At 48.1% G+C, this 16,511-nt stretch overlaps 1 protein-coding gene across 1 annotated transcript in view; it reads right to left on the minus strand.

Annotated features, from left to right (window-relative positions):
- LOC8037522 (serine/threonine-protein kinase N2) overlaps positions 1-16,511 on the minus strand; it is a 95,250-nt gene that overhangs the window by 69,141 nt on the left and 9,598 nt on the right. Inside the window, exons 2-6 of the mRNA XM_040214816.3 lie at positions 15,651-15,981; positions 14,482-14,594; positions 11,893-12,133; positions 10,860-11,011; positions 8,401-8,687 (exon numbers count right to left, since the gene is read on the minus strand). Coding sequence (XP_040070750.2) covers positions 8,401-8,687; positions 10,860-11,011; positions 11,893-12,133; positions 14,482-14,594; positions 15,651-15,942 — 1,085 coding nt within the window. The 5' untranslated portion in view covers positions 15,943-15,981. The remainder of the gene's footprint in view (positions 1-8,400; positions 8,688-10,859; positions 11,012-11,892; positions 12,134-14,481; positions 14,595-15,650; positions 15,982-16,511) is intronic.

Below are 16,511 nucleotides of genomic sequence, written 5' to 3' on the forward strand. Positions count from 1 at the left end.
CTCCTCCTCCTCAAGAGCTGCGCTCTAATTCGTTGTTACAGGGAGTTGTAAACGGCTTTCACTTTTTTTTAGTGGCCCCACTCCCTACGAATGGTTTGAACCTTGACCTAAATCTTCCGGTTCGAAGGTCGGTCTTATTTCTTCGTCCTCTCCTCTTCACTTTCGGAGTGTTGCGCAACGGTGGCAGATGCTCTTGTTGCAGCGACATGCGTGTCAATTCTATTTCCTGCTTTCTTCGACGAAAGGCTCAAGTAAACGAGCTACGGAATACCCTCACAGTATGCGGTATGTACGCTCTATTTTTTGTCCGTTTCCAAAACCGCACGAGCAAACTGCAAAGAAAAAAACTGCGATCGGAAAGCCGAGTTAGACGCCTGCTCGGCCACCCTCGCAATTAATTTCTATTTGCTGTCTGTTCCCGGCAGACTGGAAAAAAAAAAAAGAAGGAAGCCAACTTGTTTGGGGCACCATACCGTCCCAGAATCTACCTGTTCGGTCGCTCGACAAGCTTCCAAATCCACAACAACTGATTTGGTCGTGGTCGGTACAATAACACGAAGCTGGGTCACTGGGTCCTGTTCCATAGGCCGCGACGCCACTGTTGTCGCGCTGCTCGAGTTTAATTTTGACGCGAAGTATGACAAAGAATTAGGACAAGAGCAACCCCAAACTTTCGTTCAAATTAACGAATCAAAGATGAATTGTGAATGACACACTTTAACCTACATGCTACCTAGAAAGCGCAGAAGCGGTCCGAGATCCTTGCCACTACGTCCCGACAAGGAGCCGCCGGATGGCGCCACTCTCGGGGCTTCTCGGGGCTAATACTTATGGCTCCCATCAACTTTGGGATAACCGGGCCCGACTCTACTTCTAACCTAAATAAATTGAGGCTCAACAAACTGTCATCGCACCTCAAATACTTCTTAAAGGTAGCTTTTACAACTCCAATACAAAGCACTTCAAGTACTCTTTTCTACAACCATCTTATTGTTTAAACAGATTCTGAAATCCACTGATTGCAAACTGGAGTGCAGTGCATTTCATCACTGCCTTTCTCTATAGTACACTTGGAACGCCTTCCTTATTACAACAAACTTTCATATTGATAAAGTCTTTCACCTGTCGTAAAAAAAGAATGTAGAATGCATACAATCAAAACTCGATCTAACAAAGCTGAGAGCAGCTGTGAATTACTTCGTTAGATCGAGGAGCTGCGGATTACTCGGTTAAGGGGGGACACTACCCAAAAAAGTGAATTTTTGAACCACTTCTCTGATTTAAACGACATTTACAGGGCTCGTTTCTGTTGATGTTGACAACATTTCTGCCAAATTTTGTTAACCTGGGTGAAGTACAAAAAAAAATGCAAATGTTTAAAGAAGAAAGTGGGCGTGTCTGCGTAGGAAAACTATCATTTTGAAAATATTTATAAATTTGTCGTTTTTATGTGTTATGTTGCTTTAGGACAGTCACAAGCAGATAGCTATGGAGCTATATTTCTGTATTATACTATCTTTCATGACAAAAAAGCCACATAAACTTAAATACTGTTTTTTGGATTTCCATTCTTTGTCCAAAATTTTCATTCTTGAGCATGAAAAATTACAAAAATAAAAAATACAAGCTCATAGCTATCTTCCCCTTTCAATTTCACTCTAGAAGAACTCATAAAAATAAATCCAAGTTACGTAATAACAAAACGATAGTTTTCCTAAAGTGAGATTTATGCCAAAAACTGGAACGGAGAAAAATGTGTTCAAATAGTTCCAACCCCTGCCTTTTCTTTAGCACGGAGGACTGAAAATAATGTATAAAAAATTAACTAAGCAGTGTAAACTAATGAAACTTTCTGGGAATACTCTCTAGGTGTTGCTGGATGTAAATAGGACATTTTTTTAAATCAACTTTTTTTGCCGAAATTGTGTTTTCTGGGTAGTGTCCCCCTTAAGTCAATACCCAACTGGTTCAACTCCCCATTCTTCATACTTAAATTGGGAACTTCGTTAAATTTAAAATGGCATTTTGCGGGCACTAAATTCAATAAACCTAGTTTTAGTGTAACAGTATCCCGAAAACTACCGCAATACCGCGTGGCCACAGTGCTCATGAGCCAAAAATGTGATTTACACACGTAAGCATTTAGTTCATGAAGGAGACCCCCCCACTGGTACGTGAAGGAAACTTTCACATACCAGTGGTTTTCTGAGTTCTCTTCGAAGAGAACACTTTTTTTACAGCCAAGCTGTTTATGGCTAGGGTTCCGTAGTTTTTTTTCTGTGCGAGACCGAAAACTCTACGCTCGCACCGCCATACGCGCATGCCTTCCCCGTATAAAAGATTCGAAGTAAATAGCCAAAATAAAGCGTTGACGAACTCGCGTACAAGATGCCATTTGTTTTAGGCTTTGGCCTTAGCAGTGATGTGATTGGCCTAAGCCATTTTGGAGCACCTTTTGGAGCAGCCAAAACAGTGTTTTGGAGCAGCAAAAGTGGCCTTTGGAGCAGCCAGAACAGTGTTTTGGAGCAGCAGAAGTGGCTTTTGGAGCAGCCCAAACAGTGTTTTGGACAGTCATGGGTAAGTTACTTTTAGAAAGTAATTCGTTACAGTTACAGTTACTTTCACAAAAAAAGTAACGAAGTTACCGTTACAGTTACCGCAACAAAAAAGTAACTCGTTACAGTTACTTTCAAAAAGTAACGACGTTACTTTTCAGTTACTTTTCTATAACACAAAAATTAATGAAAAACTAATGTTCGAAAGAAAAAAATATAGACACGAATCAGTCGGGCTTTCACCGTAGCGGTAAATTCAAACTTAATAATTTTGCTGGAGAATTAGTCAATATTATGAAAAGAATAAAGACAAAAATTGAACTGGATGTGTTTTCTCAGATTTGAACACGAAGACTTGTTGTCGGACTTAATATTAACTCAAACTTCATTCAAACTTAATAATTTAGCTGGATAATTAGTCAATATTATGAAAAGAATAAAGACAAACATTGAACTGAATGTGTTTTCTCAGATTTGAACACGAAGACTTGTTGTCGGAGTACTCCTTGTTGCAAAGTTTGCATACTGCGGTCAAATAGTTAGCAACCAACTTCACCACAGAAAAATACTCTGTACGCCGGCCATGCTTGTTCTTCTCTTCTGTTCTCATCAACATCCCTATCCTTGTAGCACTAGCACATTGCTGGCTCGTTGACGGTTGCGCTGTGTTCGTGGACTCCTTTGATATATTTCAGTTCGTACCTGGCAAACCAGAAACGAGCCCTGCGCAAACAACAGTAAATTTTGCCTCCACCGTTGAAACCACGCCGGAGTAGTGGCGCAAATCAAAATACGAAACATGCGCAGTGCGGAGTAGTGGCGCTAATCAAAATACCAAACATACGAAGTTCCCTCCGCGTGTATTGTTGTTTCACGGTTGATTCACCCGATTAAAATGCGTGCGCAGAAAAGAAAAAAACCGCAAAAGAGGTAGTGCTTCAATATACTAAGATGTAAGTGTTCAGTCACAAAGTACAAGCAAGCGCGTCAAGATAACTACATTTTTTTTTTTTTTTTTCTTCATCAAATCTACACGTGGCTATATTCGGATAGTGACTCGCGAGAAAGAATGTATTCTCAAGTTTGTGCAAGGCCAAATGACACTCAAAATGCCGGAACAGACACTTTGGAAAGTGCAAGGAATAGCTAGATTATACTCGTTTAATGATATATTATTCACAAAGAACTGAAAAGTAACGACAAAAGTAACTTCGTTACTTTCATCGTTACCTCAGAAAAAAGTAATAGAACTACAGTTACAAGTTACATTCTAAAAAAGTAACTCGTTACAGTTACAAGTTACCGAAAAAGTAACGAAGTTACAGTAACGCGTTACTAGTAACGCGTTACTACTTAAGACTGGTTTTGGAGCAGCAAAAGTGGCTTTTGGAGCAGATATTCTTAGAAAAATAAATATATTTGTTTTAATTGATGGACAAACGAAGGGCACTTTGTGGTGTGTTGTGACAGAACTTGCTGTTTGTGTTTTACTGCTGAGACATCGCACACGTGTACAGTGTTATAGGCGTGCCGAGCAATTCCGAAAAGAACGCTTGCCACCGATTTACTGGTTCCCGACATACCAGGTTTTCGTCAAAAGTAAGCAAATGCAAAACAATGAATTGCAAGTGTCCCGGCTGGCGTCTCTGTCATGCAGTCATGTTCATATGCACGTGAGGGCAACTTCAGCAGGCTTGCAGTGGCCGTGCTTCGTTGCGCGAGCAGAGACAACGGCTGTTGAATCGAAACTGAAACAATGCACCTCTCCTCTGCCGCCAACTGGTTCCCAAAATAGTATGCAAAATGTAACTGTCCAACATACAAAAAAAAAAAAAAAATGTTGAGCGGCCTGTGCTTGGTAGGTAGGCCGGCAGGCGATGTACAAGCTAAACATACAGAAAAAAAAAAAAAGAACCTGAGTGCATCGATGCATGACATCGCGAGCCAGGGTCAAAACGTTCTTGGAGCGCTTTGTGCAACGACCAAACTCGAGACAAACAAACGCGATGTGCGGGTTCACACATTGCCTTCTTTGCTTTAGCTCACTTCTCTTCACCAACTTTCTTTCGCGGCAGATTTTTCACGTACCGGGCTCCCTCTCGAAAGAAAGTCCACCGAGAGAAACCGAGGTAATCAATATTTCGACAAGCAGACGTTGAGTTAGGGGTTTTTTGTAGTAGAGTATGATTTAAAGAAGGCCAGGAATGTCGATAAACAAGTTTAGAAAGCGCCATATCTGCAGCGACGTGGGGACGGCAACACCCGACGTCGCGCGACCACGGTGACTGCGGTCGCGCGAGCGTTTCAGTTCACAAAGTAACTCTCGCCGCCCAAAAAACGTGGTTTTGTTTCACAGCATGACGGCATGGCTGGCACCCGGCACACTAGCGTCGGAGCGTCCACACACGCCCGCTTCTATCGTTGAAAAAATTTAAAAAAGACGCGAGACGAGATTTTGGAGACGACGAGTGCACGGGCAATGTTGGGCACGAGGGCGCGAAACGCGAGACGGCGGCAAGGAGGTTAGGACGACGGGAAAAAACATGCAAGACCGGATGGACGATTGATGCAGGGTACTTTGTGATGGGTAGAGTTCCGCGGGAGCCAGAGTTGCGCGTCTGTTTTCCACGTGCCGCCGCGCCGCTATTCGCCGAGATCCGATCACGTGAGGAGCCGGATCAAGTGCCATGCAGGAAAGTAGACGTTGCACGCACCCCGCCGAACGTTCCCCTGCTTTTGAGCGCGCCGCGCGCCTCGAACGCGCGGCGCTGCTATTTGCCGAATTCAGTCACGTGAGACGCTGGATCAACATGCCGTGCAGGAAAGACGGCGCTACGGGGATGAACGCGCGGCCACTTGTGCCACCTAGCCGACGCATGCGCAATTACGGTTCTCAGTCTAGTTTCGGTTTTGTAAGGCGACCGAAATTGCTCCTTTGGTGCAGGCTTGGCGCAGATTACCTACATTTTGGCAAAATGTAGCAGGATGTAGCAGGGTTAGCCCCTTGGCGCAGTTTGGCGCAATTGGCGCAGCAATCACATCACTGCCTTAGAACAGTTACTGCTGCAGACGCCGGCACGTGCGGTGCATGGAACACCCTTCCCTGCATTCTCCTTGATGATTGGATAATATACAGTTAAACCTCGATGTAACAAAGTCGGTCAAATTCGCAATTTACTTCGTTACATTGAAATTTCGCTAAATCGAAATTTGGCTTTAGCATGCAAAAAAACAAATTCCGAAACATTTTACGGGTATGAAAACTCACCGAAAATGACATTTATTTAGGGGCAAAGTAGTCCGCGAGTTTTGCTTGCGCCTTGTTTGACAGTAGCAGCGGCGTCATACTGGTCATACGGCGTTCGAGCGCCCAGAGCGCTTGCACGGCATCTTGCTGCCCATGCGACGCCGTGTACCCCCTCAGTACGTCCATTGCGTCGAGCACTTCCCGAGTGCTCGTGATCTCGGCACTTTCTTCAGGATGGCGTCCAAAACGTTTGCTTTCTCATCCAAAGAAAGAACTTTACGTTTCCCTATGGCAGCAAGCACGTGAGTGAACCGCCCAGTTCAAAAATAAAGCTGTTTAGTTTAGGCAGTGCCAATGTTTCCAACCTACACAGCACTCTTGCCCGCACAGTTTACTTGCCCCCTTGCGCCCACAGGCCCACAGTGTGCTTGCGCCTTTGCTTTGCATCACGCTCGCAAGACGATAATCCAGCGATAATCGGTCTTCTCCTAGATGGCACTGCCCGTGCGGTCGCGCCATCACGTCGCTCGCCCGCTGAAGTTGGCTCCCGCGCTACCCGCGGTACAGTGGACTATGATGATCAGTGAATGTCAGTGGTGATGCTGTTATGCCGTGTTAACTTTTTGCTCGGCATTTTATGTCCAGCCTCGCGGAATCCGCTTTGCCGCATGCCTCGCCGGCGCTACCGGCGCCGCACCCTCGGGCAGCCTAGGTGGCCTAGGGACGTTGGAAGGCCTGTCCCCGTGAAGTAACCTATCAAGCGCTCGCGTTTGCGCATAATTTTTTTTTAACCACAATTTTTTTGCGAAGTTGTTTTTTAGAGTCTAGTTATTTATTGCCTTCTATTGCAATGGCGCTTCGTTATATCGAAATAGCAGCAAAATAGACTTCGTTATATAGAGACTAAAAATACATGGGGTCTATGGGCAAAAAATTATGAAAAATAAAATACTTCGTTAAATCGAGGATTTCGTTACATTGAAGTTCGTTATATCGAGGTTCGACTGTATAGCAATAGGTTTATTGCACTTCCCTCGTCGTAATGGGGAGGAGACGTATAGTCTGCACGCCCGAATAGCAATGCGCCTACAAAGAGCAAGGGTGGGAACGGCACTGAGGATATCAGCGGCTGCGGCGGGCGGCAAACACCACCGATGAAAATAGTGCACAAAACGCCAACAGCACGCGGAAACCAGACAAGACAACAAACGTCGCGGGGCGGAGAACGCATCAAAAAGATGCGAATACATGCTGCTAAACTGGACAACTTTAATGGAGCATACGCTAAATTCTGTGTCACGTCTATGTCGTGTGCTAAAAGCCTTGCTGGTCCTCCGCCGTCAGAGTGGAATGGCTCATGATTTTTATTGCAGAATCTGTTTTGTCAGCTGATCTCCACGGAGTTATAACGTTTGACTGTTATGGCCGGTTGTAACAGCAGGCTGTAGTGGCCGGTTGTAGCGGTGACACCAAAAAGGGTTATGCCCAAAAGCAATCGTATAAAAAGACTCGAGTGCCCCGGCGGGATTGGAACTCATCGCATCGAGGTTGCGAGCCAAGTGCTTTGGCGACAAAGCCATCAAGGCTTAGTGGTACGGACCACGCAAGAGCAAGCTCGTCCCCACAGCGCGCGAATGAGCTCGTGCATTTCGCGGCCCTTTCGGTCACGTAGCACCATCTCACGGCGTGTCGGAAATGAAAGCGAACCTTGGGTAGGCGGTACCGTTTAGATGCCCTCTTCTTCTTCCCTGCAAGGCCTATCACACATTCTGCGCTTACCAGTCTTTGTCAGCACGATCGAGCTCGTATAATCTTTTCTCTAAGGGTTTAATTTTAGGGCGACGCAGAAGTTACTGGTAGGATGAGCGCCCAACGTCATCGTCTCTTTCCGATACCTAGCATCCAGCATGCACTCGTTGTCGTGCGCAGGCTCTGCACGCACTCTTGAAGATCACGAGGGACATGAGCACCGAGTAGAAAGCTTGGTGCTCCGAAAATTTCTCCGTCGTTCTTGGCTCGGAGACGCACACTCTAGCGATACCCTGCCATTCACACCCGCCGCGCCCGTCGTTAGGCCTAATGGGAGGGTGGACAGCCAGGACAGCTACCAAACATAACCAAACGATTGGCGAACTCCATCGATGCCATCCGTCACATACAGAGTAAAGAAAACGCCATGACATGGCTAGCGCCATACGGCATAACTAAGCGACCAGACAACTGGCAAGCCGGTCGTCTGGTTGCCGCCGTAGCTCATAGATGGCGGTAGCTGTCCAGAGTTTTGAGTCGACATTTCTTTGGTACTGGACACGTTCCTCGGGAACCTAGCCCTCAACAGCTCTGCTGTAAAAACACACTACAGCTTTCAAGTGCTCTCCCCTGCTGCATCACTAGGCTCGTTTGATTCACCTCAGGCACCAGCTACACTCATTGCACACCACTGCATTCTATTTACGAGTGCAGCCGATATTTAAACAAACACATACTGCAAGCACTGCCCCGTACTTTGCCACACTTTTCTGCGCCAACGTAGACCGGGTCAATTGAGGGAGCCCACCGTTTGATCCCAGCTCCGCGCTTGCACCGGACGCAACCCACCTGACTTGCAGCTGGCCCGTGACAGAGGCCGGCTTGGAGAGGGAGCTGGTGTGGGGCGCCAGGGGGGCCGGGGGAGGGGCGGGGGAGCCGCCCCCCACCACGTGTCCCTCCCTGGCCCCGTGGGCCACGATGGAGGGCGAGTAGGGGCTGGCCAGCTGGCTGCCGTCCAGCTCCCGTTTGAGCAGCTGCCACTTGGCGCTGCCCGGGGACAGCTCCGCCCGGCGCAGCTCCAGGGAGCGCCGGATCAGGTCCAGCTTTTCGCTTGATTCCACCAGGCTGCTCTGGGCCTGGAACGCGGCGCAAGAGGTACGAGTGGGTGTGTACGCCGCGCGCGTCGCACTTGCCGGGTTAAATCCCCTCCTCGCCTTGGTCGCAAGCAGCCTGCCCCAGGCCGCATTTCCCATGCTTCTCTATGGGTGACGTTCTCGCTTGTTAAAGTAGTTTTCCAGTCACGCCATGTCACATAGGACTTGGCACCCGCGGTACACGTGTTGCTTGTATGTTGCTTCGTTACCGACGCTAGTTTCACGCCTCAACGGCGGTAATACCAGCTTTACGAATACGCTGAAGCGAAGAGATCCCCGGCGTGGTGTTTGAGCCCACGTCCGTCAAGGTCAGAAGAGACGCTCTGAGCGGAAGGAGCGAGTGCCTCGGTGCCTTGAAAATGAGACATTTTTTTAACTTTTTTTTGTTCCTATTTTTTCTCTCTCAGTTGCGCAATCCGGACGGCGGAGACGCTGTCAGCAGAGTCTACTCGAGCGTGGACGAACAGGACTTTACCCGATCAGTCGCAGCGTTCGCCTTGCTGAGTGTCCAGACTTAAATATCTTGCACCGTGGCCACGGGGACGGGACTGTCACGTGACTGGGCCCCACCGCCTACGTCTTGACAAAAGGGAGGCCCGTTAACCTACCAAAATTGCATTTTCTTTCCCCCCCCGACTATTTTATGAAAAATTCCCCGACTGGCTCCTACGGGGACGCAGTGTGTCCAAGTGAAGTTTTCATCTGTAAATGCCGCTATATCCTACGGACTTCGCAGTTTAAATTTCTACATGGTCTCACCCAAGAAGCAGCAATTAACTTGACCGCCACGCTCTCGACGGGCCCTGAACGTTCCGGAGTGGGGAAGCTTTAAAGACGAGCTCTAGCGTCATGAAGTCATTTGGCAAACATGCTATATGCAGGAACCGTCCATTTAGGGACTCATAAACGATAAAAATGGAAGTTTGTCTTCGTGCGCCTCTTTCAAGATGACGTGACTGGGGTGGAATTGCCGGGTTCCCCCCTTAGAGCCCAGTTTGCACCGAGAACTTCCGGTTTTACAGTTTGGTAGACACTCCGCCGACATTGACAGTGCGGTCCTCGGGTGACCGTTTCCCGAGAGCTCGACTCGAGGATCGGTGCCGAACGCCAGAGGGCAGTGTCGGGAGCGCCGGTTTCCATATCAAGCGAGCTCTAGTGGCTACCGACATGTTTTAGGCTTATTTCCGTCGAAAAAGAACCGTTTTCGTCCCAAGACGTCGCCACCCAACGTTTCTTCCTATTCATCCCTTCCCCACGAGTGGGAGTTTATCCGGGATTCTAGGGAATTCCTCAACATAAACTTTATACCGCAGACGACGCCACGAGCCGTCGGAGCCTATCCAATGTGACACGCGAGACGTTTGCGGTGCCGGATCGGCCGGGTGGCATCCGCTGCGGCTCATTGTGAGGGAAAACCAGTTCGAGTTTGACCACAGACCGAGGTTCCTTGGCCATTAAGGGGGAACACACTGGTCTTGGGCTTTTTTTCCCTGTTTTTCTGACCGAGCCCAATGAAACAGCACAAGCTTTATCAGACCTCTGAGCTGATATCAAATATGTTATTTTTTTAATTAGTAGCTTACTTCTCAGGATAATTATAACTAACCAGACTTTGTTTTCAAAAACAATAGAGAAAAATCATTTTTTAGAAAAGAATGTTTTAACATATGGTCAGATTACTACAAATTATGAAGAATGCACGTTGGAAGCACTTTTTAAATTGAACCATTATTATTGACTTTACAACACATTGAAGTACAGTGCTCAATGTGCAACTACCAAACAATAAAACATTGCTTCAGTTAAAACTTTCCCTACACCTATATTGAAAAACCTGCATCCAACATTGCATGCTTTGCACATTTAGCTACATGGTGCTAAAAAAGTTATCTTTCTGTCAGCCCTAGATGCTGAGATATCCCCCTGAAAATTTGTAAGGAGTCCAAAATTTGTGTTTTGAGAAAGTGTTGTTTTAGCATCAGCTTCAGTGCAATTTCAGCCCATACAGATAGTATAAAGAGATATCATGGCTCAAATATGAATCTTCAATATAGGAAGCTGTAGATTTTAAGATCACCATTTTGCAAAAAACTTTTTTATGGAGTTTTTGGTTCCAAAGACCCATGTCTCCCACGGAAAGAGGGGGAGTCTCACCTCCTGGAAGACCTTGCGGTCGGTAACCTTGCTGCCCTGGCAGAGCTTGAGCACGTTCTTGGCCCCCTCAATGACAGCGCACTCCACCTTCAGCCGGTGCCGCAGGTCCTCGATCTGGAGCTCCAAGGGGGACGTGCCCTCCACCACCTTGCCTGCACCCGGAGGCCCTTTCAGCGACTCCCACAGGGGGCACGTGCCCGCGCGAGCAACACTGCCGGGGACGCTGCGGATACGGGTCTTCGACCGTTCTGTCTGGCACCCCGTACCACCGGGGACCCATTTTGGCCGGGATAGTCCCGTCGTTTTTTCTCAATGAAGCCTCGCATCCAGTCTTTATGGGAACGCGCGTGCGCCGTTGCGAAATGAGCACAAAGCGAGTGCGAGAAACCTGAAAGAATACGCAGTACGTATTACGCACGGCGTGTACGACCAACAAAGCGTGGTTCGAGGCATTACCTGGCCGAATGAGATGCTTTGTGCACTGAATATATTAATGTCGGCAACCGTGCCACAATCGGTGGTCGGCTTTTAGACGGTGAGATAGGGCAAGTGGCTAGGCCTAGAAAAACTCTCGTCGGTTTCCGTGCTACATGGCCGAATGCCACAGACGTGGAAACTGCTCGTGGCGCAATAAAGTACAATTTAGAATATTTATTTTATGGAAGAAACTGTCGAAGATGCCCAAGAAAGGTTCGCGATTTGCGAAGTATAGTTCACACTGCACATCTTGGTTAGCAGAATGTGGTGATTCTCCATTAGCGGAGGCAAGCAAAGATCAACTTCTCCAAGTGAGTACCAAATAAAAACAAATGGTCCGACTGCGCGTGTTCTTTTAAGTCGAGGTGTTTTGCTGTTCATGTGAGCTTCGAGTTATTGAGAGTGACCGTAATAATAATTGTGACGCGCGTATGTTTAGGCAGCGGGAGTCAGCTTTGACGGGCGTCAATGACGATACGCGGCCGCAAGAAAAGAAGCTCAGACTCGGTGGACTTTACCAGAAATGTAGGGAGGACATGCAGGCACTGCCACCGACCTGCCACAACAGCCGAATCCAGGTGGTTGTTGGTTCCCCCTCCGTCTGTGGCGGCGCCGTCGGCGTGGTTCCCCTTGGCGTGTGCGTCCTGGCTCTGCCTCAGGCGCGCCATCATCATGCGGATGTAGTCGATCTTGGCCTTGGAGTCCGCCTGCATCTGCTGGGCCTCGGCCAGCAGCTTGCGGTCCTTGGAGGGCCCGCAGCTGTACATCTGCAGCATGTTCTCCGTCCCCTGCTTCACCTAGGGAGCAACGGCTCTTTTGTACCCCAAGCATCTGGAGAAAACTAAGCGGTACTGGCACAAAACTATCCACACTAGTGTCGACAGTATACTATCGATAATGACTCTTGATGGTAGGCTATTGACGGTACTATCGATAGTCGACTATCATATTGTCAAGAATGACAATTGATGAGGCGACGAAAACTGAAGCAAACTAAACATTTAATGGGACGAACTTGTGCCCAAAACAAGATAGGAAAAGGCTAGCGTTGCAGGCGTCAATGGCGGCGAAACAGCAGGATCGAACGCTGGGGCGAGACTGACTCCCGCTCGCCACGTGGAGCCCCTTTTGGACACACGTGGGCGGAACAATTGGCGAAGAAGATTCGGCTCATAGAATTGCCATTTCAAACGTGTCACAGAGTTCTCCAATTTAGGAAAACGCGACAATTAGAAAAATAACAAAAAGATGCCTCCACTACTAGGCATTGGACCTCAGCTCTTTGCGTGGGAGCCAAATATGATAACCATTTGGTCACAAGTGCACTGCCTACTTGGCTAGTTGCACGCACGGCGATATGCAGTATAGACCACTTACGACGTAACCGCTTATAGTGCAGGACCGGGTATAATGCGGCTTTTTTAAACCACCGGTTCACCCCCCATAGAACTCCATGTAATTACACACCGCTTAAAATGCAGGCGCGCGAGGGGAAATACCGGTTATAGTGCGGTTTCTGGAGCAGCGAGGGCGCTTCGCCGACCGACCGGCGCAGCGAGCACGCTTCCCTGTGCAACACCAGATAACGCCGCTAGCCGCAAGCGGCACTCGCGGGGGCAACGATGGCAAGGAGGTTGCTCGAAGAAGCGGGGAGAAGCAAAAGAGAGGTTTCAGTTGCCATAGTGACAGAGGGACGCACGCATGTGTCGTTCACGGCGCAAGGCGTTGGCGAGCCCAACCAGCCGTTCGCGCGCGTTGCATGCCGGTCGCGAGCCGGCTTCTATCCGCGAACATGGCGTCGGTGGTGATCGTCGGCGTCGACAGCGTGGTGGAAGCTCATCGTTCCGCGTAAAAGCGCTATCCTTGACTGTAAATTTTCGTTGTGTGTCGCTATGATAGCCCAGCACATACTTGAAGGGAAGATCCACCTACTCGTGCGGCGATGTCGTGGCGGAACTCTCAAGACGGCAAAAACGCCCGTGTCGTCGTGTTTGTTTACTTCAACTACAGTGGTGCGCATTTGTGTTTTCGAACATCGCCCGGATTTCTTATTTGGAGCATTTCATGCGCGCATTTCATGCCTTTTTTTGCAGCATTTCATGCGCGTACCGTATAAAGGATGCGAATTTTCACGCGTTTTCATCACCGGAGAAAAGTGATTACGGTTAGCAAACCTGAACGCTCGCAATGTCCGTCCGCAACCTGCGACGCCGTTTCAAAATGTGTGACACACTTGAGAGAGAAGTGTACTAGCCTGGTGAAATAAAGACTTTCCTCAAACTAAGCTTTATTTTTCATCTAATATAAAATAAATTGTTTTATAAAGGTAAGTTGTCTCGTGGCATGTATTTTGGCCTGAAAAATTGATGTTTTGGTTATAGCGCGGTACCGCTTATATTGCGGATTTTCGTGACTCCCGCGACATACGTTATATGCGGTCTACACTGTATAGTGCAACCCAGTTATAACGATGCCACATATAACAATGTACCGCTTATAACGATCAGTTCCTAGAGTTTCTAGACTGGAAATGATCAATTTCTAGCCCCGATACAACGATACTCGGTTATAACGATTGAAGTTTTGGGTTTTCTCATGATCGTTATAGATGGGTTGCACTATAACAGTCGATAGCATACTATCCTATCGTACAACCATAAATGGCTAAGTGTCAACAGTTTTCATTACAAGTCACAGTCAACACTCGATTGAGCGAAGACGCGGGTCTTGAAATGGTAAACCATTGCAATATGTTTGGTTTTTCGAAAATTGCATATATGAGTTGAATATAGTCTAAAGCAGGGGTGGCCGGGCTGATCCGGTCTAAGAGCCGCGAACAAAACCACGAAACTTGCGAGAGCCGCGGGGGGAGGGGGCCAAACTTTTGTCTAGAGCAATAAATGAACTATTTTCAATCTACCCGAGTCAAAAGCAGTCCAATTGTACGTAAGGTAGCAGTAGCACAAGACTACAAAACCCCAACCTGTCTTTCGGTTTAAAACGCGTTCCATTTTTCTTTCTGGGGTCGTGTGACCGGGAGGGAGGCGGGGGAAGGGGAGCCAAGAGCCGCACTTGAGCATGCGAGGAGCCGCAGCTTGGCCACCCCTGGTATGAGGTATAATACACTGCGGGGTTATTTATTTACCTTGAGCTCGATGTTGAGCTGCTTCTCGAGCGACTGCAGCCTCTGGTCCGTCGTGGACAGTGGAACGTCCCCCTTGTCTCCATAGTAGCTGTCCATTAACGCTGGCTGCTCATCTGAGAGAGAAAGAGCAGTCTATATCGTACAAGGCCCAGATCCCAGTCCGGACAGCCAGCCCACGTCTTGCGGATCGATTACACGCGCATGCCTGGTCTCACTGACCATTATCTCCCGCATTTTTCGTTAAATACTTCTAAATCTTACAAGTCAAAGGAAAACTAAGAAAATTCGTGATTATGCTAGGGCCGACTTTGAAGGAAAAATGTCATCACTATTTCGCGTGCAAATGCTATTCGACGATTTAGCGTCACCAAATTTAGATATTTTTGGCAAATTGAGCGCTGCATTCAAAAAACCTTGCTTCCTCTCTGACAGAGACAGCTTCAACACACAAATACAAAGACTCATCGCTCGTAAATATCTTTCGACGACTGTGCTGGATATCTCAGAATGCATGCCATAATCAAGAAGAGTATGAGATAGAAACCCAGATAAAAGAGGCCAACCAGCAGTTGTGCCCTACATCCACAAAATCTCACACAATCTAAAGAGGGTGGCTTCCAGGTTTGAGGTGCAAATTTTTCTCTCAGCACCTAACAAGCTTAAAAAAAGCTTCGCCCCGAGATTAATTCCGAGCGAAGCATACAGACAAATATGTTAACTGGCTTGGCAAGGTTGTCTATCAGATACCTTTTACATGTGGAAAAGTCTATGTTGGCGAAACGGGTAGATGCCTAAATATGAGGCTACGAGAGCACACTGTCCATCCAGTTTTCTCCAGCAGGACACCTAGCAATACAAGTTCGAGACTGCAAATGCACACCACCCCCTTGTTTGCAGACACTCGAGTCCTGAAGCGGTTCTATGTCAGGCGCTAAAGGGAACTGTATGAAGCACAAGTGATACTATCCAAAGGATATGCATGTGTCAGTGCCCCTTCCTTACATCATCGGCGTAGGAAATGTTCTATTTGAACCTCTGTTCCTAAAGCCAAACCTGTGACAATTCCGCAGTCCTGTAACTTCGTTGCAGGTTGCGCTCGTGTTGCAACCCTGCAACACGAATGCAAGTCTCCCGTCGCAAGTGGGCAACCTCGTGCAAACTTTCCTCACCCTGCGCAGACGGGTGTCCCTGGATGACGAGGATGTCGGCCGTGAGGTCGCTCAGCTGCCGGCGGAGGTCGCAGAGGCGCGAGTTGGACTTCTTCACGATGGAGTTGACGTGGGCCAGGCTCTTGCGGTCTGTGGTGGCCTTGCGCAGGTTCTCCGCACCCTCCTTGATCTTGAGCTCCTTGCGGTGTTCCTCCTTTAGCTTGCGCTTCAGCTCCTCGAGCTGCTGTTGCAGGCTGCCACCCCCCTCCTCCCCCCCGGCGCCGCCCCCCCCCTCCGCCGGGGCACAGCCCATACTTGCCCGCTATCTCCTGCGAGGCCACCCTGCTCATGCCTGCATGGAAACAGAGAATGGACATCTCTTACCAAAGGGAACACAAAACGTTTCACTTTGCTAGACGCTGTCTCGATCAGGGGTCGGCAACCCACGGCCCACACCGTACCGGCGTGCGGTGGTGTATCACTACTGCGTGGTGAAGACCCCAGGCTAGCGGTTGTACAGCAGTGGCTAAATTTTTCATGTGAAGCTCGGAGACAAGTCGCCCGTTGAGGCACACTAAATTCTAAACTCTGCATACAAAAGCACACCCCAATTTTTTTTTTCAAACATTCTTAAAAATATGTGGGATCAATAATTCTAACGCAAAAAAAGAGCACGGGGACTCCCACTCAAGCCGACAACATCACAAACCAATGCTTTGTTGATTTGGGACACGGCGCTTCTTAGCCACACCCCATCACGAATGTGCAGTGACGGTGGCACGCTGCTAGAGTCACGCCGGTTTGTTTGTAAGCGTGAGTTGGTGTATACGATGGTTGAATACAAAAAAATAATGCTAGCAACGAAGCAATTTGTGCGCATTT

This window comes from Ixodes scapularis, unplaced genomic scaffold (assembly GCF_016920785.2).
Source record: "Ixodes scapularis isolate PalLabHiFi unplaced genomic scaffold, ASM1692078v2 PGA_scaffold3__209_contigs__length_174095766, whole genome shotgun sequence".
NCBI classification, from domain to species: Eukaryota; Metazoa; Arthropoda; class Arachnida; order Ixodida; family Ixodidae; genus Ixodes; species Ixodes scapularis.